Here is a 25,485-nt window from a genome sequence, read left to right as displayed (position 1 = left end):
TAGAAAATATTAACTTGTAATCTCCCAATTTAAAAAACATGTTTATATTCTATAACAATAATCCATTGTTTCAAGAAATCCTTGTTGGCATAAGAAAGAACAAAGCCCATGCTTACCTACAGCAGTGCTTTGTCTCTGGAGGTGACAACAAAGAACACACAAATGGAAAATGTGTTTGCTCTTCATCTATCATGCAATGTACAAACAGCCACCCGTCTTTGTGTCACCTTAAGTACCAATAACTTCCTTGAGTCAACCCAAGCTTTCTCACTCATTGATTTGACCAAAATCAACTGCAGTTACTTAGAGGCTCTGTCAGGAACACTATTTTCTGAAAAGAAATGTTACTGTCTCCAGTTTTTTGTTTCTTACAAATTATCTTATCTTTTCAACTGGTAATATGTGTACCTCATACAGAATTCCAGTATTAAAGAATTCCAACATTATAAAACATATTTAATGAACTCTCTTCTCGTCCTTGGCAACCTGGTTCTCCTTCCTAGAGGCAACCAGCATTACTATTTTCTTGGGAATACTTTGTGCTTATACAAATGTGTGTGTCTATTCTCATATATTTTTTATACAAATCGTAGTATCTTATGCTTGCTATTCTGCATTTTGCCTCTCTATCCTCCCTCCTCAGTCTACTTAGTATGATATATATTGGAGATAATGTTTTGTTAATACCTAGAGCTGCCTCATTCCTTTTTCCCTTTTATTTTTTGTAAATTTTTATTTTGATAATTTTCTGTAAGCTTATTACAGAAAAATTACAGAAAAGTTCTTAGGTTGCTCTTTGTCTTTATTGACTTTGATATTTTTGAAGCTTATAGGCCTGTTATTTTGGTAGCATGTTTGTTAATTTTATTAGAATCAAGATGTAATTTTGACATCATAACTTTTGTGACCTTCGCAGCGCATCATATTAGGGTGCACATGATGTCTCTTTGTCCTAACAGTGTTGATGTTAACTTTGATTGCTTGGTTTTGTAATCCTACCTCTACCACGTAAAGTTAGTATTTTTCCCTGTGGAATTAATAAGTAACTTGCGGATATGGTTTGGCTCTGTTCCCACCCAAAATCTCATCTTGAATTGTAATCCAAATTATAATCCCCATGTTTTGGGGAGCGACCTTATGGGAGGTGATTAGATTATGGGGGCGGTTCCCCCATGCTGTTCTCGTGATTGTGAGTGAGTCCTCACAAGATCTGATGATTTTATAGGGAACTTCCTCACCTTTGTTCTGCACTTCTCTCTCCTGCCACCATGTGAAGAAGGATGTGTTTGTTTCCCCTTCCGCGATGATTGTAAGTTTCCTGAGGCCTACCCAGCCATGTGGAACTGTGTGTCAGTTAAACTTTCTCCTTTATAAATTACCCAGTCTTAGGAGGTTCTTTATAGAAGTGTGTGAACAGACTAATATACAAAGAGATAAGACTATATAAATATCATCTTCCTCACCAAACTGTCACACACTAATTTTAGCATCCTTTCATAATTTTCTAACCCATCATTCTATGATTTACTACTTAATGTTTAATTAATGAATTAATATTTTTAAAATGTATTTACTATTGTAAGGAAGAACCATTCCTTTTCCTCCATTTATCTGTTTACTCATTCACTTATTTCTATCAGTGTGAATGTATAGATTATTTAATTCAACAAGTTATAATCCATAACTGTCATTTATTTTGACTCTCAAATTGTCCAGATTTGGCAAATGAAAGTCCCTTAAAAAGCTGACCTTCATGTCCTTTTGATATGTTTCCATCATTCTTCAAATATTCCTTTGTTTTCTAGAATTACAAGATGTTCTAAGATGTACTTCTCCTGCTCCAGCCCTGAAATAGGCCTTTCCCCTCCACCAAAAAAGCTCTGATTTCTTTTAATGGATAATGGTATTTAGAAACCAATATTTGTTGGGAGGCCGAGGCGGGTGGATCACGAGGTCAAGAGATCAAGACCATCCTGGTCAACATGGTGAAACCCCGTCTCTACTAAAAATACATAAAATTAGCTGGGCACGGTGGTGCGTGCCTGTAATCCCAGCTACTCAGGAGGCTGAGGCAGGAGAATTGCCTGAACCCAGGAGGCGGAGGTTGCGGTGAGCCGAGATCGCGCCATTGCACTCCAGCCTGGGTAATGAGCGAAACTCCGTCTCAAAAAAAAAAAAAAAAAAAAAAAGAAACCAATATTTGGGCACAATGTTTGCTCATTGCTACTGGTGTGTCAGTGAACAGAGCTAAGAAATAAGAAATCTCAACAGGCAGAACTAAGAAATTAGCTATAAATAGAGAGCTGTTATCTATCTATATGTAGGTATGTCAATTGATATAGGTATTAAAAACCATGAGTTCTAATATAACACCAAGAATACATCCTTGCCCTCTCTTTTTCCATATTTGTGATTCTCTTTTCCAACAATAAGAAACCTGGCTCCGATTATGCTCAATATATCTTTGCTCAAGCCTAAAATACAAACAGTAGTTTCAGAATCATGAAACCACACGACCGCAAAAGCAATCCCACTAACTAGAGTTCAGGATTCAGTTTTTGTTTTTTGTTTTTGTTTTTTGAGAGAGTCTCACTCTGTCACCCAGGCTGAAGTGCAGTGGTGCTATCTTAGCTCACCACAACCTTGGCCTCCCAGGTTCAAGCAATTCTCATGCCTCAGCCTCCCGAGTAGCTGGGATTACAAGGGTGCACCACCACACCTAGCTAATTTTTTTTGTATTTTTAGTAGAGACAGGGTTTCACCATGTTGCCCAGGCTGGTCTCAAATTCCTGTCCTCAAGTGATCTGCCTGCCTTGGCTTCCCAAAATGCTGGGTATAAAGGCATGCACTACCACACCCAGCCTGTTTTGTTTTTTTAACTGGGAGGCAATTAAATTACAGGTGGCACCTTTTCAGTCTTTTCACACTTCCTTTTGCTCTTTGGTAACATGGGTCTATTTCAGCTTGGAAATTAGTCCTAGGGTATGGCCCTTTCTTTCAGGTGTGGTCATGATTCCTAAAGACATGGCCTTTCTGGTGTCTCAATTCAATGTCTGGAGTATTCAGAGAGATTTTCTCTTCATTGGAGCTAGAGACCTAGGCATCCAGCCCTGCATGGTCATTAGTATCAGCCCTCAGTCAGCAGGGATAGATGCCTGGTAGTCTCACAGATTCCCACCCTGCACATCCTGAGCTCAGCCAGGCTGTTACCCTGAGACTGCTCTACCTCCCTGCTGTGCATCAGGAAAGGTGCCCCCAGGAAGAAAGCCAAGGAGATCATGGGACCCACCTTGCATGTTTTCTTTCTTGCAAAGATCATAGTTTTGCACTCTCTGTAGCTCGCTGCGTGAAAACAGCTAACTCACATATATTTTGTCCAGTTTAACAATTATTAGGTTGGTGCAAAACAGAAGTATTTGCTATCAATAGTATTTTCATATTTCCAGCTACTAATTACTTTCATCACTGGAGGCAGAAATATGTTTTTTGTTTTTTGGTTCTTTTTTGAGACAGAGTCTCGCTCTATTGCCAGCCTGGAGTACAGTGGCACGATCCTGGCTCACTGCAACTTCTGTTTTCCAGTTTCAAGCAATTCTCCTGCCTCTGCCTCGCAAGTAGTTGGGACTACAGGCATGCACTACCACTACCGGCTAATTTTTTTGTATTTTTACCAGAGACAGGGTTTCACCATGTTGGCCAGGATGGTCTCAATCTCTTGACCTCGTGATCCGCCTGCCTCAGCCTCTCAAAGAGCTGGGATTACAGGCATGAGCCACTGTGTCCAGCCAGAAATATGTTTTCATTCCTTTTTTTTTGAGATTGCATCTCAGTCTGTCACCCAGGCTGGAGTACAGTGACATGATCTCAGCTCACTGCAGCCTCTGCCTCCCAGGTTCAAACAATTCTCCTCCCGAGTAGCTGGGACTACAGGCACGTGACACCACTCCAGCTGTTTTTGTATTTAGTAGAGACAGGGTTTCACCATGTTGGCCTGGCTAGTCTCGAACTCCTGGCCTCAGGTGATCTGCCTACTGGCCTCCCAAATTGCTGGCATACAGGCATGAGCCACCACACCTGGCCAAATAGTACATATTTTAGATAACTTTGTACATTGGAAATATATTCCCTCTCAGGCCTTTTCATTCCATATTCAAAATAATCCTGATTGGCCAGGTGCAGTGGCACATGGCTGTAATCCCAACACTTTGGGAAGCTGAGGTGGGTGGATCACCTGAGGTCAGGAGTTCGAGACCAGCCTGGCCAACATGGTGAAACCCCGTCTCTACTAAAAATGCAAAAAAAATTAGCTAGGCACTGTGCCGGATGACTGTAATCCCAGCTACTTGGGAGGTTGAGGCAGGAATATTGCTTGAACCCAGGAGGCAGAGGTTACAATGAGCTGAGATCATGCCACTGCACTCTAGCCTGGGCAACAGAGTAAGACTTTGTCTCAAAAAAACAAAACAACAACAACAAAACTACCCTGATAATTCAGATTACCTTCATATAGAAATCCCTGGATTTTTCAAGCATTTCAGAAGTCCTTCTATATATTTTCTACCTCCATTATGTCCTACTATAAAGCCCATTACTGAAACTAAACTCAGCTTACTAGTTTCACCTGGTGCCATGACTTTGTACTTTATGCTGTATTTCCAGGTTCATGTTGGCCTTTGGGTCACAAAAGAAACACCAGATTGCTTTATTTGTTAGGGGGTGGGGATAGGGAAGTCTTCTAAAGAAATCTTTAAGAATGAGTTCTCTAAATATTTTTAAGAAAAGAAAAATAAAAGGCAATCCCCAGACATACACATCTACAAACCTAGATGGGGCCTGGCACAATGGCTCACACCTGTAATCCCAGCATTTTGGGAGGCCAAGGCAGGTGAATCACGTGAGGCCAGGAATTCGAGAGCAGCCTGGCCAATATGGTGAAATACTGTCTCCACTAAAAATACAAAAATTAGCTGGGCATGGTGGTGTGCACCTGTAGACCTAGGTACTTGGGAGGTTGAGGCACGAGAATCATTTGAACCCAGGAGATCGGGGCTGCAGTGAGCTGAGATCACACTACTGCACTCCAGCCTAGTGAGAGAGCTAGATTTTCTCAAAACAACAACAAATCTAGACTGAAGTGAGGGAGAGGGTTGTACAATAAAAAGACATTTTCCAATCTTGGCTAGGCAAACTTTAATATTGTAATAAAACTGTAAAATTGTAATACTCTTACCTCTCATCACCTTTCAACCCATCCTGTGATGTTTGTACTATGCAAGCACTGCATAATAATATAATTAAGTGATGGCACTAACTTAAAATCCCTTTGCCTTGAATGAGGAAATAACTAAGCATATTTTCTTTCTAGCTTGTACTAAGTAATTAGCTTGCTAGTATAAGCTGGGTCTAAAGGATCTGTGGGTGTTCTAAAAAGTAATCTTTAGTAATGACAAGCGGAAGAAACTGAATTTTATATTCAAATTCCACATGTCTTTGAGGACTGGCAATAACAAAAACAGAAATCTTTAATGAATTGGTACTATAAGCCTAGTATTTTTAAATACTTCATAAGTACTGAGCCCAGGCACAGTGGCTTATGCCTGTAATCCCAGTGCTTCAAAAGGCCAAGGCAGAAGGACTACATTAGGCCAGGAGTTCAAGACCAGCCTAAGCAATATAGTGAGATCCCATCTCTACAAAAAATTTTAAAAATTACCTGAGCTTGGTGGTACATGCCTGTAGTCCCAGCTACTCCAGAGGCTGAGGTAGGCAGATGGCTGGAGCCCAGGAGGTCAAGGCGGCAATGTGCTATGACTGCATCACTGCACTACAGACTAGGCGCCTTTATAAGCATTATTTTATTTAATCCTAACAACAAGGCAGATAAATATTATTATCTCTATTTTACAGAAGAAGAAATGAGGCTTAGTGAGGTTAAGTAACTGGTCAAAGTAATATAGATGAAAAGTGAAAAGAGCTCAAATTTTAATTCAGTTTTATAACACTCCAAAACCTAGGCTTTTAACCTTCTCAAAGCAAAGGGAATTTATGAATTATCTCCATTAGAATTACTAAGGTCCTTGCTCAAAAATACATATTTCTGATAAATTATACATTCTTTGGGGTGAGACCTGGGAATATAAATTTTTGACAAGTTTCTCACTGAATTCTGACACATATTGAAATTTGAGAAACACTGCTTTATGTTATTACCTCTCAGGGTATACACTAAATTAGTTTAGCTTTTTTAATTTTTCAGCTTTTGTAATTTTAGTAATATTTTAAGCTATAACAGGAAAAGCTCCAGAAAGTAACACATAGGCTGCCATCAAGAATTTGAAAAAATAAAAATGTTGGCAAACTTTTATTATGGTTTCACTGCAGAGAAAGTAACTAAAAAATTCTAAATTTTAGTGTGCTTCTATTCAGTTAAAAAAGGAAAGATTAACTTGTTCTTTACCATCATTTATTGTACAAGCACACCACATGTTACAGAAGGACTGAATCAATGACAGGATAACCTTGAAGGAAAAAGGTGGGGAAGTGACAACTTCAATGTTAAAATTATGTAATTTTCAACAGAAACTTCTAAAGTACAGCTCAGATTCTGTAAATTGTGCGAAAATACATTTAAAAGCTTTTACTGTTTGTTTAAACTTGAATGTGGCCCTCTGGGAAAGGGACGACTGGCCTAATGGAAAAGGACATGGTTCCAGAATCAGACTCAAACTAGGCTCTATTAGGCTAAAGGTCCCTAACCCCCAGGCTGCAAACTGGTACTGGTCTGTGGCCTGTTAGGAACTGGGTCACATGGCAGGAGGTGAGTGGCAGGCAAGCAAGTATTAAGGCCTGAACTCCACCTCCAGTCAGATCAGCAGTGGCATTAGATTCTCATAGGAGTGTGAACCCTACTGTGAAACTTGTCTTCCACAAAACCAGTCCCCAGTGCCAAAAAGGCTGGAGACCACTGCTAGGCTCTGCTGCCTACTAGCTTTATAGTTTTGGGCAAATTAATGAAATTTCAATTTCTGCATCCTTAAAAAGGGATGTCGACATTTCACAGGCTATTGTTTTCTCCCACACTCTTCCCTCTCAGCACATTTTAACCCATCCTGGGAAACCTAAGAACCCCTATGATATGGTTTGGATTTATGACCCCACCCAAATCTCATGTTGAATTGTAATCCCCAGTGTTGGAGGAGGGGCCTGGCAGGAGGTGATTAGATCATAGGGGTAGATTCCACCCTTACTATTGTTGTGATAGTGAGTTCTCACAAGATCTGGTTGTTTAAAAATCTATATAGCACCTCCCCTTCTCTCTCTTCCTCCAGCTCTGGCCATGGAAGATGTGCCTGCTTCCCTTTACCATGACTGTAAGTTTCCTGAGGTCTCCCCAGCTATGTTTTCTGTAGAGACTGTAGAACCGTGAGTCAACTAAACCTCTTTTCTTTGTAAATTACTCAGTCTCAGGTATTTCTTTATAGCAGTGGAAGAACTGACTAACATATCCTACCTTCTAAGAGTCTACTAAGAAAAACTATGCTTCAGGTCCTGCTTCCTCTAATCATGACTGGAAGCTGAAGCCTAAGGCTCTCTGGTCATCACTCACTGTGCAAACTCTCACTCCCATAATGCTCTGGATATCCCCTTAAGCTGACCCTGGTACCCATGCCTTCTCTCCTCAAAAATCTACCATTGGGCCACAGCACCCACTAGATGATGCCTCTTTATTCACATCCTCCTCTCTCTAAGTCCCTCTTCCTCTTTAAGTACGTAAACCTTGACTCTGCCTGGAGACACCAAGTTTCCTGACACCTTTCAAGCAGCAATCATTTTCTCTTTCACAGGTCACAGTCTTTCTCTCCATTTCAACTCTGAGCACTATGAATTAAACAGATATCTGACCCCAGCAACATGTAAGGCACTGTGGAAAAAGCGGGAGTCCTAAGTTATAAAGCAGTCAAAAATCTCTAATTGGGGAGCTTAAATTCAAGTGGAAATGCAGACAAATATGTCATTTTATTGATTTACTTATTTTAACTAATTAATTTTTTGAAACTGAGGGTCCTGCTATGTTGCCGGGGCTGGTCTCAAACTCCTGGGCTCAAGCTATCCTTCCTGCCTCAGCCTCTTGATAGCTGGGACTACAGACATGCACCACTGTGCTTCACTTTGTATCATTTTAAATTGTGCTAAGAGGCATGAAAGATAAAGCAGGAAGTCTTATTTGTGTGGGGGTGGAATCTTAATTTAAATAGAATGATCAGTGGCATTTAAAGTAGAGGTGTGAAGGACAGGGAGTCAGCCAAGTAAAGAGTGAGGTGGTGAAGAACATTTCAGACCAAGGGGGAAACAGAGCCTCTCCAAAGATGTTTTTTCTCCTGCCTCCTCAGCAACCCATTCTGAGGATCTTGTCACCAGCAGAACATGAGCACCTCCCAAATAACTGATTGCAACCCACCAGGACAACTTGCTTTCCTTATGACATACTCACTTCCATCTCATACAGAACTCCAAGACCCATGTTCTCATCCAGACCCTTGCTCTCCATTGAGGCTCTCTTCTCACCATCTTCACTTCACTACCCAATTTATAACCTTTATCTCTCTCCTTATTCAATTATAATCCCCCTCATACACATAACGTTCAATCCCTTGACTCTCCCTCCTTCCTTCAAATTCCAAAGGCAAAAATCCCAATCACTCTGCCTTTTCTGAGACTGTAACTATACTAGTGAGAATTGGTATAGTTGCTGGTCACCCCACCCCCAAACAGATTCGAAACACAATAAATTTATAACTAAGTTCACATGGGTTTTATATACTGCAAAGCCACACATGATTCTCTATTAGTTTCCTCCTCCACTCTCTCTAATGACTATTTAATATTGCCTGTCTCTTCAACATTTCTACCCCACTCCTAACTTTGGCTTTCATAATACCCTACTGTAATGGTTTTCCCTCCTATCTTTCTGATTATTCTTTAAGTTATTTTGCTATCTTCTTTTCTGATCTACAGGTTGCAGGTCTTCAATATTCAGATATGGGCTATTTGCTCTCATTGCTCTACATTCTTCCCAGGTGATCTCATTCATTTCCATGACTCTAAATAACATCTATATGCTAATAATTCCCAAATTTCTGTCTTGCCCAGACCATCACTGTAATTTGAAGACCACTATCCTAATTTGAACCACCATTATGTGCTGGTGTTATTATAATCCCCCTAAGTGATTTCCCTGCTAATTACAATCTCCTTATAGTAGCCAGAGCTGTCTTTTTGAGGTACAAATCAAATCATGTTATTCCCTTACTACAATTTCCACAACTCTGAGAACAAAATCCTAAAATATGTCAAGTCTCCTGTAGCTGCTATAACAAATTACCCCAAACCTGGAGGTCATAAAACAACAGAAATTTATTCTCTCACAGTTCTGGAAACCAGAAGAGGTGTTGGCAGGGCCACAATCTCTCTAAAGACTCTAGGGGAGATCTCATTCCCTACCTCTCCCAGCTTCTAGCGTCTCTGGGCACTCACTGACTTGTGGCTGCATTACTCCAATCTCAGCCTCTGCCTTCACCTGGGCCTCCTCTTATCTCCTCTGTATGTTTTTTACTACACGTCACTGGATTTAGGTCCCACCCAGATAATTCAGGTTGATCTCACAAGCATTAAGATCCTTTGTAGACTTACATCTAGAAAGACATTCTCCCACCAAAATAAGGTCACATCACAAGTTCCAGGGACTACGACATAGACACATCTTTTGGAGGGCCACCATTTAAACCCACTGTAGCTTCAAGGCCCTGCCTCAGCTTTCTCTGACTCCTGCTGCAGCTTCATCTCTCTTTGTTTACCAGATTCTACTCATTCGTATATTTCCTTGACCTAGGATAGCTCTTTCCCACCCTTGGTCTTTGCCTATGCTACTCTCCTTTTAGTCTTTACCTAGCTAACTTCTTCTGGTCTTCAGTTACATCTAACTTTCACAGAGAAGTATTTCTTGGCTCCATAAATGTAAGTATGTCTCCACTGTTATCCTCCCTTTAAAAAGCACTCTATGGCCAGGTGCAGTTGTTCACACCTGTAATCCCAGCACTTTGGGAGGCCCAGGAGCTTGGATCACTTAAGGTCAGGAGTTCGAGACCAGCCTTGCCAAATTGGTGAAACCCTGCCTCTACTAAAAATACAAAAATTAGCGAGAAATGGTGGCATGCATCTGTAATCCCAGCTACTCAAGAGGCTGAGGCATGAGAATCACTTGAACCCGGGAGGCGGAGGCTGCAGTGAGCCGAGATCACACCACTGCACTCCAGCCTGGGTGACAGAGTGAGACTTGGTCTCAAAAAAAAAAAAAAAAACAAAAAAAACCCACTCTATTCCTTTCCTTCACAGCTTTGACTATTTTCCTTTGTTTCATCGTGTTGTACTGACAAATGGATTTACGTTTACTCATTAATATTTGTCTCCACCACTGGACCATGAACTCTTCATACCATCTTATGAAGCACATCTGTTTTCTTCCCTTCTGTATGTATACCCAGAGAATAAAATGGCATCTGGCACACAGTAGCCTTAACTAAATAAGGGAATACTAAATAAATAGAGTGCCTCCTCTTCCCCTTTTGAACAGGATTAGATAAATGCAAATAAATTAGTTAGAATGGTGACCAGGCACCCGAAGCCACTGCTGGCCTACAGTAGATATCACTCCTAGCCCAGTCTGGAAGATTGATAAAGCTTGGCACAAAAGAAAAAGTAGCACCCAATAATTATTAAGTTAGAAGGACTTCTCCGTTTTCATTTCTTTTTTTTAAAACATGACACAGCCTCAGGAGATTCTGAGCACATGTGCCCTCTAATTTACATTTCTGCTGTGGGACAATTATACAACTCAGGAACTCATTTCACCTTTTACAGTAATCTCCATCTCCTGTCCAAAGGGATTGATTGAAAATTTCTCTGAAACTTTAGGAAAAACTCCAATACAAACTGATTTCCAAGCCCCAACTACTAAGAAGGGTGATTCATAAAACTTTCTTAATTCTGCAAATTACAAAATGATTCAAGTATTATTAATACTCAATCCTACTGGCCTGTTCTAAAGTCTAGCATGCACGGAGGCATGCAAAGAGGTCTAGCATGCAAAAAGAAATCTTTTCTGAGACACCAGAAATTCTCCACTCTGCTTTTTTTCCTGAGGTATTTTTTTAAAATTGAGATAGCATTTAAATACCATAAAATTTAGCCTTTTAAAGTATACCAGTCAGTGTTTTTCCCAACATTATGCAATCTTTATCACTAATTCCAGAACATTCTCATAATCCCCTACTCCCTACCACCTGCCAAAAATTCATCTCTATTAGCAATCATTCTCTATTCTTCCCCTTCCCAGTCCCTGGCAAATACTAATGTACTCTCTCTGGATTTTCCAGTCTTTTTTACAAACTGAAACACAGAGAGATGAAGTGATTTACACAGAGCTGCAAGTCACTTAGTAAGAGAGTGAGACTAGAATACAAGTATTTACAGAAACTTTTAAGTGTATAAAAATTAGTGAAAACATATTTAGGTCACCTATATATATGCTAAATGCAGCTATAAGACCATCTGATGTTAGAGTCCTTAGAATAGTCATTCTCAGGTAGTGTGTCTGGCCAGGGAGAGACAGGTGTATAGGGATTTAGGAATCACTAAAGAAGAGACTTAGGCCAGGTGTGGTGGCTCACACCTGTAATCCCAGCACTTCAGGAGGCCGAGATGGCAGATCACCTGAGGTCAGGAGTTTGAGACCAGCCTGACCAACATGGAGAAACCTCATCTCAACTAAAAATACAAAATTAGCCAGGCGTGGTGGCGTAAGTGTGTATTCCCCGCTACTTGGGAAGCTGAGGCAGGAGAATCACTTGAACCCGGGAGGTTGTGGTGAGCCAAGATCTTGCCATTGAACTCCAGCCTGGGCAAGAAGAGTGAAACTCCGTCATAAAAAAAGAAAAAGGGAAGAAACTTGCCACTTGTGGAAGAAAACTGCATTTATGGACAGAGGAAATATAATGATATGTGGTTTAGAGGATAGACATTTTTCTTTTCCACCCAGGGTACTGAAAATGGTGCTAATATGTCCAGGTGCCCACCTGCTTCCTTTTACAGTGGCCCAATGGGTTCCAGAGATCCCTGATCATTTTAGTTTGCTCATGAGTAGTTAATAAAATAATGGTCCTAATACCCCTTCAGAATACTTGCTGGTTTATGACACCTTGTAAAATAATATGGGAACTTTGACTTTTTAAATATCTACTGTCTGAATTTTCAAATAAGTAAAAGAACTGCAAGCTGAACTTACTTCCATTACTATTATAAATGTATACACAGGAGTATGTTCCCACAGGCTAAAATGATCACAATCTATTTGCAAAAATAATTAGGCACACTTTTTATTTTATGTCTTAATCAACATTACAAATACAAAAAGACAGAAACCACTCATCGCAGAGAAAAATCATCATTCGAAGGAGATTAATCTGAACTTCAACATTCTTTATGCTCATTTAAACATATTATTAAAACAGGAATTCAAAAGGACAAGTAAATAAAAACCAAGTATTTTATTAATTAAAATGGAGACCTTAAACCAATTAAGACTATACAACTTAAAAATAACCTGACTTTATCATAGAAAAGTTTGATTTGCCATCATATAATGAATATGCAGGAGATTACTAACAGGTAAGTAAACAAATTTTCTTTTATAAACAAGTTATTTTGAGTTATAGAGATCATCCTGGTGGCTAGATTTTTTTTTAATGATGACTCAAAATGCCTATTTAGATAGGTTACTAAATGACATAGTGAACATTTAAAGTTGAAACTTCTTGTCCACCAAATATTTTCCTAAACATGTTTTTTAAGCATATACATTAACCTATAAAGTCAACTCTTAATTATCTACAGCAAAAGAGAACTTTGGTACTACTAAATTCAATTTTTTTAAAATGTAAAATTACAAAGTATTTTTGGAATTAAATTGGAGCATGCCTAAATATGAAAATGTGAAAGTCCCATTTTTCTGTTATGTACTCTATTATGAGGAATGAACAGCCTAACTATACTGAATTATTGATATAAATAAAGCACCACCGTAAAATCTCTTCCTAAAAGATTGCTGGGTCACATCTAGCAATTTAGGGCAAAAGGTAAATAAAGAATTACTTTTAAAAGCCTCATTTCCCTTTTGATAGGAGCATCAAGATACTAAAATAAAAATAATGTAATAAGTACTTCCAAAATATAACAATTTTAGTTCTCCCATATGATAAGGGGCTAACAAGAAAACAAAAAATAAATAAAAAGATAAAATTTAAAAATAAGTAAAAAATAGGAAATATTTTTAAAAAGCAGCCTAGGCAAGAGAAGTAGGTGGGTTTAGGAGAATCCCTTTTTGAAAAATTCAGAGAATTATTATTAATCCTTCTTAAATTAAATGCAGGATCAAGCATACTGCATGTGGAATTGGGACAATTCTTTGATAAACTTTAAGGTTGCTAAATAACTTATAGAAACTATGAATGCATTTTCATTTCAAGAGGCAAAAGAGAAAATATTCCAGATTGCATAACAATTTTATTTTTTGAAATGGTTATCCTAAATAATTTCCTTAAATTCAGATTTTTGCAAAATTCCTACTTTCCAAGTCATCAAGTAAACACTAAAAACAACTTTACTCATGAATATGGTAAACTCTTTATGAAGCATGCATTTTTCATAAATCTAGGCCAAAGTAAGCTAATTGAAATTTAATTCTAAATTCATCCTGTGATTTCTGGACATAATATTGGCATAAAGCCAGTAAAAATACTTTTTAAAAAAAGCATTTACTTCTCAAATAATTTAGTTTTGGAAATATTTATATTCTTAGTCAAAATATTACTTTTAGAGTATAAAGGTTTTAAAAACAAAATTGGTCCAACAATTATCAAAATAAAATGACTATAAACACTGACTAAAACTTCTTAACCCACAGAAATAAACCATTTCAGGTGAGTTGAGCTCACTTAATTTTTAAAACCCATTTCTCTTTTCCAGCTTCACAACTGGATTGAACATTGCTCAACTGCTCAACAACATTACCTATGTCAAAAGTGAAAAGATAAAAAGTATTGTAAAGATTTCACAGTGAGTAAATCTGGGAAGAGTATACTGTATAATCAACATTTCAGAGCTGGAAGGGATCTTTAATGTCTAATCCAGCACCCACATTTTACAGATGAGAAAACCAAGCCCAAACACATCAAATAACTGGACCAAAGTCACATTCCTCAGTTGAGCCATTCATTCATTCAATCATTCATTCACCCACTTACTGAAAGCTGCCTAAGTGCCAGGCTGGATGTTAGGAGATGGAAAGCAGCATTCACAATTGCCAAGGCAGTCTTTTTTCCTTGCATTTTCAAGACAAATTCTTAAACTTCCTGATCACCAGAACTCGTAGGAGAGTTCCACAGCCTTGGTAGAACTTAGCCCACTTTTAGTTTCATATATTTCAATAAACATAGTTGGGTTTAACTTCAGAGAAGCCTCAATTGTTGTTTACTTTAAATGTTTAAGCATTAACAAAGGGAGACGCAGTATTCTGAAAGAGTCCCTTTCTAGTACATTTATAACTTAAGGAAGTGAACTCAGAAAATACCCTATACACCCAGACAAGTTCACAGAGAGGACAGCTTACAAAATCAGAGGAATCTGAGGTATCAATATATTATAGATCAGTGAAGTCCAATAGCTCAAGTTTACAAAGTGTGGAATGTAAACATCTCCCCATTCCATTTAGATATGGGTATGTCTACATGTTAAAAAGACCTCCAAACTCACACTCAAACAAATTCCCTCTTCCAATTACACATGTATCTAAAACCAGGCCTTCTGCCTTAAGATCAACTTTCTTTAACTTCTTTTTGATTAGAAAAAATTAGATTAACAAATAAAATCTAAAATTTAATGTGCTGGCTAAAAAAGAAATTCAAATTCTATGTAATCAAAATAGCAATAACTCAAACTGCACATTCATTAGTTTTGTTAAAAAATGGGATGTGCAGTGAACTTACTCATCAACATAAATCATATCACAGTTTTCTTGGACCTTTACATTCTTTAATATTAAGTCTGGCACTTAAATGTTTTGTGTGTTTCAATTCACAGTCAACTTCTTTTTAGAAGAGACCATATTGACAAAGCTCTTAAATAAAACAACCCATAAGTAAGGCACTGTGAAATATTAAACAACAGCACTCTGGATACCCAGTTTCAGTGTGATATACCAAAATGAACCCCAGCTTTCCAGTGCTCCAGAGGACTGCTGGGTGGCTTTTGATAAAATAAAATACAATCTTCACTGAGGCTCTTATGGCTCTTTGACTTTCTTGAAGCTATTGTCAGCTCACGACGAAAGTGCTATTGTGCTCTATTTCTCAAAACTCCAAATTTGATTTTTATCTAGAGCATCACAAGTTTTCATTTGTACATCAGGTCGGCCCTCTGGTGTCCGGTAAGCACTAAGACACAGTCCTGAGTGTGGGTGAAAAATGGTTCCATCGTCTTTAAAATGCCAAATAATATTTACTGGTGCAGGGAATCCATCTTTGGGACAATTTTGCATTCCTACAGAATTTTTTTGCTCAGGAACCTCTGCACATAACTCTGTCACAGAATTAAACCTTATTTCTTTCTTTGAAGTATATTCAAAGAATTGATTGCCTCCTTGACCATGGCATCCAAACAGTGAAAGGTTAGCACCCGTGGGGTTGTTGTCAGGAGAATTATAATCTAAACATTCAGACGAGATCCCTCTACTGCGAATAGCCCCATGCCAGCCTGGCCTATCCTCTGGAACATGTAAATTAGGAAACACGTTTTTCAAATACCAGTCAAAGCTCTTGCATTTCAGCCGCTCTCGTAGTAGTTTTCTTTCAGAAATATCACCATAAGCTTCTTTTCTTGCTGGAGGGTTTCTATTGTAGAAGTGCTCTTTGTACTCATCCATCCAAACTTCTGCTGCCCGAGCAGTATTCTGTAGGAAATTGGGGCGAGCATATGGTGCCCGCTTGGGGAACACATGGCCCACGTGGGAACATGGGTGGATCTCCAATTTGCCACCACACTGCCACACCCTAAAAGACAGCTCAAGGTTTTCACCTCCCCACACTTCCATTCCGGTGTCATATGTTCCAAGGTACTGAAAATATTTCTTGCTGACGGCAAACAGTCCTCCAGCCATGGTGGGTGATCTGATGGGATCAATTCTTGATATCCGCCTGTCCCTTTCATGTTTGGGGACAGAATGCCATTGAAACGTTAAACGCCAGTCAAATCCACCAATCATGGGCTCCCCTGTCTGCATATAGAATTCAAAAGTATTCCAATCAATGGTGTCTATAACAGGACACACAATTGCTGTTTCATCTCTCCCAATCCTTTCCAGAAGCGGTTCCAGCCAACCGGAATTACACTCACAGTGACAATCCAGGAAAGTGAGGACGTCCCCAGTGGCAAAAGTGGCCCCAATCAGACGGGCCCTAACCAGTCCCTCACGCTTATTGGTCCTAATCAAGCGTACTCGATCAAGATTGCTGATGTAAGTTTCAAGTTGTGTCTTCAAATAAACTCTGTCACTCAAGTCATCCACCAAGATGATCTCTTTCAAAAGCACTGCAGGAGAAGTTTCTAAAACACTGTGAATGGTACGGAGCAAAGTCGACCAGGCTTCATTATAGAAAGCAATGATAACAGACGTGGTAGGAAGTGTCCTATAGTTGAACTTCTTGGACTTACACTCATACATTCTTTTATCCTCTATGTGTCGATGCAAGGAAATCCTGTCACTGAGGTAAATATTGATGGCATATCTCTCAATGAGTTCTTCTTGCTGCTTCAGTTCACCCTCGTTGAGATGGAGTTTGCTGGATTTTCCCCACTCCCCAAGTGCATGGGAATCTGCAGGGGGCTTCTCATAAAGCGGTCGAGACAAATCCTCTGTATTTTTCTGGAAGTCTGAGAGCCTTCTGGACCCCAGCTCCCTGGCATGGCCGGCTCCTGTGGAGGCGTGGAAAGTGGAGACCAAGAGCTCCACGAAGATATAGGCCACTGTTAAAAACGCCAGCAGCAGGCAGCTCTTGCCTGCCCAAGTCCACCTCACCGCCATCCGGTTCAGGGCTGGGGCGCAGACGCCGCCACCAAGCCACCACGCAGGAGGAGGGCGGCGGAACCCACAGCTCGAGCTCAGGTACTTTCCAGCAGGTCCTTCCTTTCATGCAGGCGCTGCGCTCCTTTCCAGTCACCCGGGCTTTCCAGGAGTCACCTGGGCTTTCCAGGGGTCACCTGAGCCCTCTCGGTCCTCGGCCCCAGCACAGCCAACTCCTCTCTCCCCACTTCCTCCTGCTCGGCTCACAACTTTTCACCAACTCTCCAGCCAACACCCCACCCTCCAGGGCCGAGGACAAACCCCTCCCCTTCCCACTCACTCCTCCTGGTGGTTAGTTTGCGAAAGTCGTCACCAGGCCCAGACCGCTAATAGGGGCGGGGAATGGAGGAGTGGTCCCCGGCTGCACCCCGCCGCGCTGGCCCTCGTCTCGGGGTGCTCTCAACCCCCATACAGGCCCTCAGCCGTTCTCCTAGGGGCCCTGCCTGGACAGGAGGAAAGGTTTCCGTTCCAGCACGTGGAGCTTCTGTCGCATTACAAAAGGAAAACAAGAATAAGACTTACCGAGTTGCTTGCCATTGGAGCTGAAGTCCAAGGAGGTGAGCGCAGCTTTGTGGCCTCTGAAATAACGCTCCAGAACGGGGTCCTCCTGGAAAGGAAAGTTGTCAAGTTTTGAAGTAGCCGCACACCTCGAATTCTTGGGGCCGGGATCGACGCTGCCACTCCCCCGGAGCCCGGCCTCGGAACGGCCACGCAGGCGGCGACTTGGCGGGCGCCGCGCCCAGTCCCGCCACAGGGCGACGCCGGCACCAGCTCCCCCCACAGGGACCGCAAAACGCTCAGTTCGCGCTTCCCGGAGTCCAGCGCATCGCAGGAACCGCGGCCCCTTTGAAATGCACGTTCCCGGGCCCCGCCTGCTGGCAAAGGGCAGGCAGGTGCGAGGGTGAGCCTCGGCTTTGGTACTTTTTTTTTTTAAATACCTCTCAGGTGATTCTGACGCAGGCGCTCCACGGAAACTCTCCGAGAATTCTGGGGGCCAGGGGGCCGCCCGGCTCAGTCCGGAGCTCTGGAACTCCGGGAAAAGCGCCCGGGAGCTGGTTCTGGGCTCCGCACTCTGGCCGCCCCGGTGGCAGAGAGTGAGATACGGATACCCCAGGACGAGGGACTCAGGACCCGGTAGCGGACACCTGCCTCCATCTCTGCCAGGTGCAGGTTCGGCCCGGACCTGGCTCGCAGCCCCCGGGATAGGCTCCGGGGAGGAACTCCCACCACCTCCCCCATCTCCAGTCTGTCCTTACCGTGGCTGAGGCCATCGGAGGAGCGTTCGGCGCCTGACCCCTAAGGGTGGGAGAACCCGGAGAGGGGAGGGGAGGGGAGAGGAGGGGGCGAGAGGGGACCGTGCGGCGCCCGGAACCGTCTGCCTAAAGCGGCAGCGCCTCCCGGTCACTACAACAACGGCGGCCCAGTTAAACCCTGCGCTCAAGGCATGGCCAGTCGAGCCCCGAGACCCCGCCGACGCTGTAAAGAGCGGGCGAGAGGGATGCTCCGGATCAGCTGTGGCCACACACCAAAGCCCATGTTTACTAACACTCGCGTTCCCCCACGTTTGATGTCAGGAAGTGGGGTAGTAACCAGGACGGGAATAAGGGATGAATGGAAGGGAGTTGTGAGCCTGTGATCGATGCAATCAGAGTTCTATTACATTTTAAAGAGACAGCACCCGAGACGTTCAAGGTGGTCCCCTACTGCTTATTTTGTTGAAAAGCTTTGACAAGAGAGGGACAACTTGCTAGTTATTACTATACTAAAAGAAACTACCCGGAGGGCAGATTTGAATTTATTTAACCACTGTTTTCCACACAGTTGCCTGCGTGATATTGATATAGATGCTGGATGTGCGTGAGGAATGAATGAGTGGACTGAATGAATAAATGTTGTGCATGCACTTACTAATTTTCTGCGATATGTTTCCATTCTTATCTGCTCATTGGCGTATGCCTTAGAGCACTAAACTTACACAGCAGGATAATTAAAGTCTTTAGGAAGACTTGGAAACATGATTTTTGTTCGTTCTTCTTTTTCTTTTTCTTGTTTGTTTTTTTCTTATGAGACAGAGACCGCGTTACTACAGCAGGCTTTGTTACACAGAGTATCGTTTGTGCTTCAGCCAAACTATGAAGTTGGTAGAATTACAAAATGTTTTCAATGTTTCCAAGTTATAAATGATTCCTAGATATTGATCGTAGAGGTCATACAGAGACAGCTCTTCTAATTCTAAGTCCATATACTTTTTTTAACCCTGCCTCAAAGCATGATGTTCTGAGCTGAAAATTATATAGTGTAAGGATCCTTTGCAGCATAAAAAGGCATGATAGAACACAGTTGGTAAGATGTGTGTTTTATGCAACTGAAAGGTATGCTACACACCTTAATTACAGATTCCCTAGTTGTCTAGTGATTGAGTTTAATTTTATTGAATATGGTACTTAACAAACAGGAGGCTTTAGATTACAGTATTAGTTAATTTAAGTATACATTTGTTAAATATCTGTTATATGTTTGGCCTTGAGGGACACAAAGATGACTAAGATACTTCCCCTACCTTTGAGAACTCAGCAATCTAGGGTTGATGAGTCTCATGTTTTAGCATTTGTAATGTTGATTTAGGGGCAGCATTTCCAGAGATGCTGAATAAACATAAACAGGGTGGAATCCAGGGCCCTTCTGATGTAACAAGCACCACAGATGATTACTATGGGAATCTCAGCTGTCTGTGTTGAGAAATACTGCATTAGTCTAGGAGATGAGATGTTAAGAGTGTTGATAGCAGGAACTTGCCAGCAAACTGTGGCAGGACTCTTAACTTTGCTACTTATTCCCAGTTTAGGTTTGACTTATTTTAAAAGCCTGCCATGTTTAAAAATAGTGCTGGATACTGGTGGGAATGTAAAATGATGTAGCTCTGTGAAAAAGTTTGTCAGTTCCTCAAAAAGTTAAACATAAAATTACCTTATAATCCATCAATTTCACTGCTAGGTATATCCCATAAGTATTGAAAGCAGGCACTCTAACAGATGCCAATATTCAAAGCAAGCATTATTTACAATAGCCAAAAAGTGGATACAATCCAGGTATCCAACAGATGAATGGATAAACAAAATGTGATATATAGATATAAGGAAATATTATCCTGTCATAAAAAGAAATGAAATTCTGATACAAGCTACAACATGGATGAACGTTGGAAACACTGTGCTAAATGAATAAGACAAACACAAAGGAGCATATATTGTATGATTCCATTCATATGAGGTATCCAGAATAGGTGAATTCATAAAGGCAGAAAGTAGAATAGAGGTTACTAGGGCTAGGGATAAGGGAGACTGGGGAGTTACTGTTTAATGGGTTCAGAGTTTCTATTTAGAATGATGAAGTTCTGGAAATAGATAGTGGTGATGTTTGCACAACATTGTAAATGTACTTAATGCCAGCACATTGTACACCTAAAATGGGTAAAATGGTAAATTTCATTATAGGTATTTCACCACACTAATAACATAATAATGCCAGAAGCTGAAGAGTAATCAGGACCTCAGGATTACTCATAGCCAGTGTTATGTCTAATATTGGGCACAGCAGAAGGAAAAGGAAGAAGTTGGATATTTAGAAACTACCTCAAAATAATTAAAAATACAGATTTTTATTTAAGTGTTTTAGTAAAAATTTAGTCTTTACTTTTTTCTCAATTATCAAAAAACATGTTTTAAAGATGGGAGAGAAATTACCTATTAGTCCTGTCACCTAAAGTTGATCTTAAAAAATTTGTCACCCACTGATATGATTTGGATTTGTGTCTCCACTTAAGTCTCAGGTACAATTGTAATCCCCAGTGCTGGAGGAGGGGCCTGGTAGGAGGTGACTGGATCATGGGGTTAGATTTCCCCCTTACTGTTCTCGTGATAATGAGTTCTCGTGAAATCTGGTTGCTTAAAAGTGTGTAGCACTTCCCCCCTTTATCTTTTCCTCCTGCTCCAGCCATGTAGGATGTGCCTGCTTCCCCTTCCCTTTCTGCCATGATTCTAAGTTTCCTGAGGCCTCCCCAGCCATGCTTCCTGTACAGCCTGCAGAATCACGAGCCAATTAAACCTCTTTTCTTTGTAAATTACCCAGTCTCAGGAGTTCTTTATAGCAATATGAGAATGGACTAATATAGCTATCTATGTTTTCGCTACATGCTAGGTACTTTTCTAAGTACATTACAAATTTTGACACTTAATGATCATAATGTTCTTATTAGAGATGTGCTATTATTACCATTTCCATTTTACAGATGAGGAAATTGATATGCAGAGACATTAAGTTACTAGCTAGGAAGTGACAGGGTTGAGATTTGTAGACACTCACAGTCTGCCTCCAGAGTCCACTGTCTTAATCACTGTCATGACTTTTGTGTAATTGTAAGTGTATTGCAAATGTATAAAACATTGTGTTCTTGTCAAGGTTTTAATAAGTTTTACAAAAATGAAAGTAATGGCTCCTTTATTTTCATTCCACTGTCCTCACTTATTACTCTAAACTGCCCTTCCTGTTGTTCTTTTCCATATTTGATTTTGTCCTTTTCTGCTTTTCTTCACCTTTGCAAACAGCAAAAGCTCAGAGGGAGACATTTGGAACTGTGGTCAAAGTTGGGGAAGTTTTTTCTAACCTCAAACCTAATTCCACTTGCTGCAGTGATTATTTAGACCTCTCTAGATTGCAACCTAATCATTTATATGAGTGGGAGCCACAGCAGGATCAGTGTGTAAAAATCTACAGGCTGGGCGTGGTGGCTCACGCTTGTAATACCAGCAGTTTGGGACGCCGAGGCAGGTGGGTCATCTGAGGTCAGGAGTTGAAGACCAGGCTGGCCAACATGGCAAAACCCCATCTCTACTAAAAATACAAAATAAATAAATAAATAAAATGAATAAAAAAATAAAAACCTACAAGGTTTTACTGGAGGCCAGGTACTAGGTAGGACAGACTGACCTCTAGTTAGCCCTTCTTTTCCAGTTCTCCCTAAAACAGAAATTGCATTTATTTACATGATCATTATAGTTCTTTTTATTTTAGCAATGGTGATTTGGTCTTCAAATTCAGAAATTCAGCATAGCTCAAAAGTGCCATCTGCTGTTCACATTACTATATAGCACTTGGAGTGAACATACTTTAAGCCTGTTTACAGGCAGTGGAACTCCCTTATTAATACACTTCCTCCAAAGTATAGGAGAGCACATGGAAAAGTACAAGATGAGTTTGAATCAATAATGAATCACATTTTTGAAAACAGCATGATTCATTTAAATCAGCATTCAGTCTCCAAGTCCTATCAACGATATCCTCACTATATGTGTGTGTGTGTGTGTATATATATCCTCATATATGTGTGTGTGTATATATATCCTCATTATATATGTGTGTGTGTGTATATATACATACACGCACATACACAGACACATAAACACACACATGTGATGGGCTGCCCAGACGCCTTGGACTCCTGGGCTCAAGTGATTCTCCTGCAGCAGCCTCCCAGGTAGCTGGGATTATAGACATGCTCCTCACTACATATTTTATCTTCCTATCTTTTTGTCCTGTGGTTCCTATCACTCCAAAGACTCTGCCTTTTACCTCCTAGAATATTTAGTAACCACCAACTTGCTTTCTGATCTCAAAATTTCTCCTCTCTACCTGTCTAACCTGCATTTACCAACAAATAACGTAAGATTTACCAAGGTAGCTTGCTAAAAGTAAAGATTTTTGGGCCTCGCTCCAGAGGTTTTGATTCAGAAGGTCTAGTGTGAATACTAGAAATCTGCATTTTCAAACAAGATTTCTAGGTGATTATAATGTGCCTCAACATTTGGGAACCACTGGGCATATCATGCCATAGATCTTCTTTAAAATTCACTTTAAGTTCACTTTTAAATGCCTCAAACCAAGTCCTATTTTATATCTAACCACACATCTCCCCTGGGCCAATCCTTAAGCCATTGCAGTTAACTACTTTAAAATGCACTTTAAGTGCACTTTTAAATGCCTCAAACCAAGTCCTATTTTATATCTAACCACACATCTCCCCTGGGCCAATCCTTAAGCCATTGCAGTTAACTACGCACATCCACACTTTGGAGCCTCTGCTAGATCTATTTCTGTAGTCACGAATGCCTGTGCTACTCTCTTGCTCCAACTTCCACACAAAGAAACATATCTCAGGACTTGGGAAGATATATTTATGTAAAATCTTTCTCTGAACTTATTCCTCCTTTTAAAAATACAACTTACTATTTTTCCTTTGGGTCCTGATGGTATGAAACTTAGGGTTCTACTTAGCACTATTTGATGTTGCTGCATTTACATCTATATTATGTTTATGTGTCTACCAGCACTTACTGTAGTGAAAGGTCAGTAAAGGTAAGAAATGTGTTCTACTTTTTTAGTATCACTCTGCAGGCACCACAATCCCTGACACATAGTAGAGGCACAATAAATATTTTCTTCATTGATTGAAAGCTAACAGTTTGGCTGGCCAGCTCTATATTTACTGAAAAAGTCTACAAAATAAATAGAAAACATGATCATCATCTTTCAATAGTTTAAAGTATTTTGTAATTTTATCAGTACATTCTATTTGTACATTATGGGGTACATGTGATATTTTGTTGCATACATAGAATATATAATGACCTAGTCAGGGCATGTAGGGTATCCATCACCCCAGGATTTATCATTTCTATATGTCAGGTACATTTCAAATTATCTTGTTCTAACTATTTTGGTATACACAGTGCATTCTTGTCTATAGTAACCCGATTCTGCTATCAAATATTAGAACTTATTCCTTTTATCTAACTGTATGATTGTACCTGTCTAACCAGCCTCTCTTCAATTCCCCCTTCCCACCCACACATCCTTCCTGTTCTCTGGGAAGAAGAGAATCTATTATTCCACTCTCTAGCTCCATGTGATCAAGTTTTTTAGCTCTCATATATGAATGAGAACATGCAATATTTGTCTTCCTGTGCCCGGCTTATTTCCCTTAGCATAGTGTTCTCCAGTTTCATTCATGTTCCTACAAATGACATGCTTTAATTCCTTTTCATGGTTGAATAGTATTCCATTGTGTATATATATATCACATTTTCTTTATCCATTCATCCACTGATGGCAATACTTAGGTCAAACAGCTTAAAATTTAATGAGGGAAACAGGACTCACCACATGAAATAATCAGTGAAACCAACCAACACAAAAACTAAGTTATATGAAGCAGTAAGTCAAATAACCATGGGAATGTTACAAAATATCTGTATAGTAACCATATTATTGTATTTCAATACTGTCAAATGTACTTAAGACATTTGATTGGTCTTTGGAAATGTTTTTGTATTAGGAAAGACTTTATAGGGAAAGAAGGACTTCAATTGTGATTTTTTAAAGTGGTAGAATTAGTGGGTTAATGGTTGCCAGAGACTAGGGGGAGGAAAGAATGGGGAGTGATTATTAATGAAAAAATGGAATATTTTTAGGGTGATGAACTTGTTCTGGAATTAGATAGTGGTGATAGGTTTACAAATTGAAAGTTCTAACGACTACTGCTTTTTACACTTAAATCCACTAGATCAATGGTTCTCAAACTTTAGTGGGCATCAGAATCACCCAAAGGACTTGTTATAATGCAGATTCCAATCCAGAGTTTCTGTTTCAGTCTGTCTGGAATGGGGCTCAAGAATTTACATTTATAATAAATACACGTTCCTAGGTATGATGCTTTATGCTGCCAATGTACAATCCTGTAACAATCAGCAGAGTAAACAAAAAGGTGGCAAGCAGAGAGACAGAAAGTAGAATGGGCCAGGTGCAGTGGCTCATGCCTGTAATCCCAGCACTTTGGGAGGCTGAGGTGGGCAGAGCACCTGAAGTCAGGAGTTTGAGACCAGCATAGACAACATGGCAAAACCCCGTCTCTACTAAAAATACAAAAGTTAGCCGGGCGCGTTGGTGGACACCTATAATCCCAGCTACTCAGGAGGCTGAGTCAGGAGAATTGCTTGCACCCAGGAGGCGGAGGTTGCAGGGAACCCAGATTGCACCATTGCACTCCAGCTGGGAGTGCATTATATACATAATGTCATTGAACTATACACTTCTAAATGGCTAAATGGTAAATGTTAAGTGTATGTTACCTCAATGAAGAAAATAGAGGTAAAGTGTTGAAAGAATGCACATTAGTAAAGGCATCACACTCATGGGATGAA

General features: G+C 40.4%; 2 protein-coding genes across 16 annotated transcripts in view; both read right to left on the bottom strand.

Moving 5' to 3' along the window:
* POC1B (POC1 centriolar protein B) overlaps positions 1 to 25,485 on the bottom strand; it is a 221,879-nt gene that overhangs the window by 140,721 nt on the left and 55,673 nt on the right. For 10 of the 15 annotated variants that reach the window (XR_001110133.3, XR_001110131.3, XR_001110130.3 and 7 more), the window contains exon 2: positions 17,753 to 17,837. Coding sequence is in view for 8 of the 15 variants with exons in the window: in XM_012469362.3 (XP_012324785.2) it covers positions 17,753 to 17,837 (85 nt within the window). In the remaining 7 variants the exon portion in view is untranslated. Of the gene's footprint in view, positions 1 to 17,752; positions 17,887 to 18,486; positions 18,656 to 25,485 lie in introns of those variants that run through there. The other 5 variants (XR_010342955.1, XM_012469361.3, XM_012469363.3 and 2 more) reach the window with 2 other exon arrangements.
* Positions 12,416 to 17,484, bottom strand: GALNT4 (polypeptide N-acetylgalactosaminyltransferase 4). The gene has a single exon (XM_012469359.3). The coding sequence runs from the start codon at positions 17,189 to 17,191 to the stop codon at positions 15,455 to 15,457; it is 1,737 nt and encodes a 578-aa protein (XP_012324782.1). The 5' UTR covers positions 17,192 to 17,484; the 3' UTR covers positions 12,416 to 15,454.

Source organism: Aotus nancymaae, unplaced genomic scaffold (genome assembly GCF_030222135.1).
Source record: "Aotus nancymaae isolate 86718 unplaced genomic scaffold, 86718_ANA_hifiasm-v0.15.2.pri h1tg000016l, whole genome shotgun sequence".
NCBI lineage: Eukaryota > Metazoa > Chordata > Mammalia > Primates > Aotidae > Aotus > Aotus nancymaae.
Note: the sequence above shows the minus strand (reverse complement) of the source record. Positions and strands in the feature narration are given on the sequence as shown.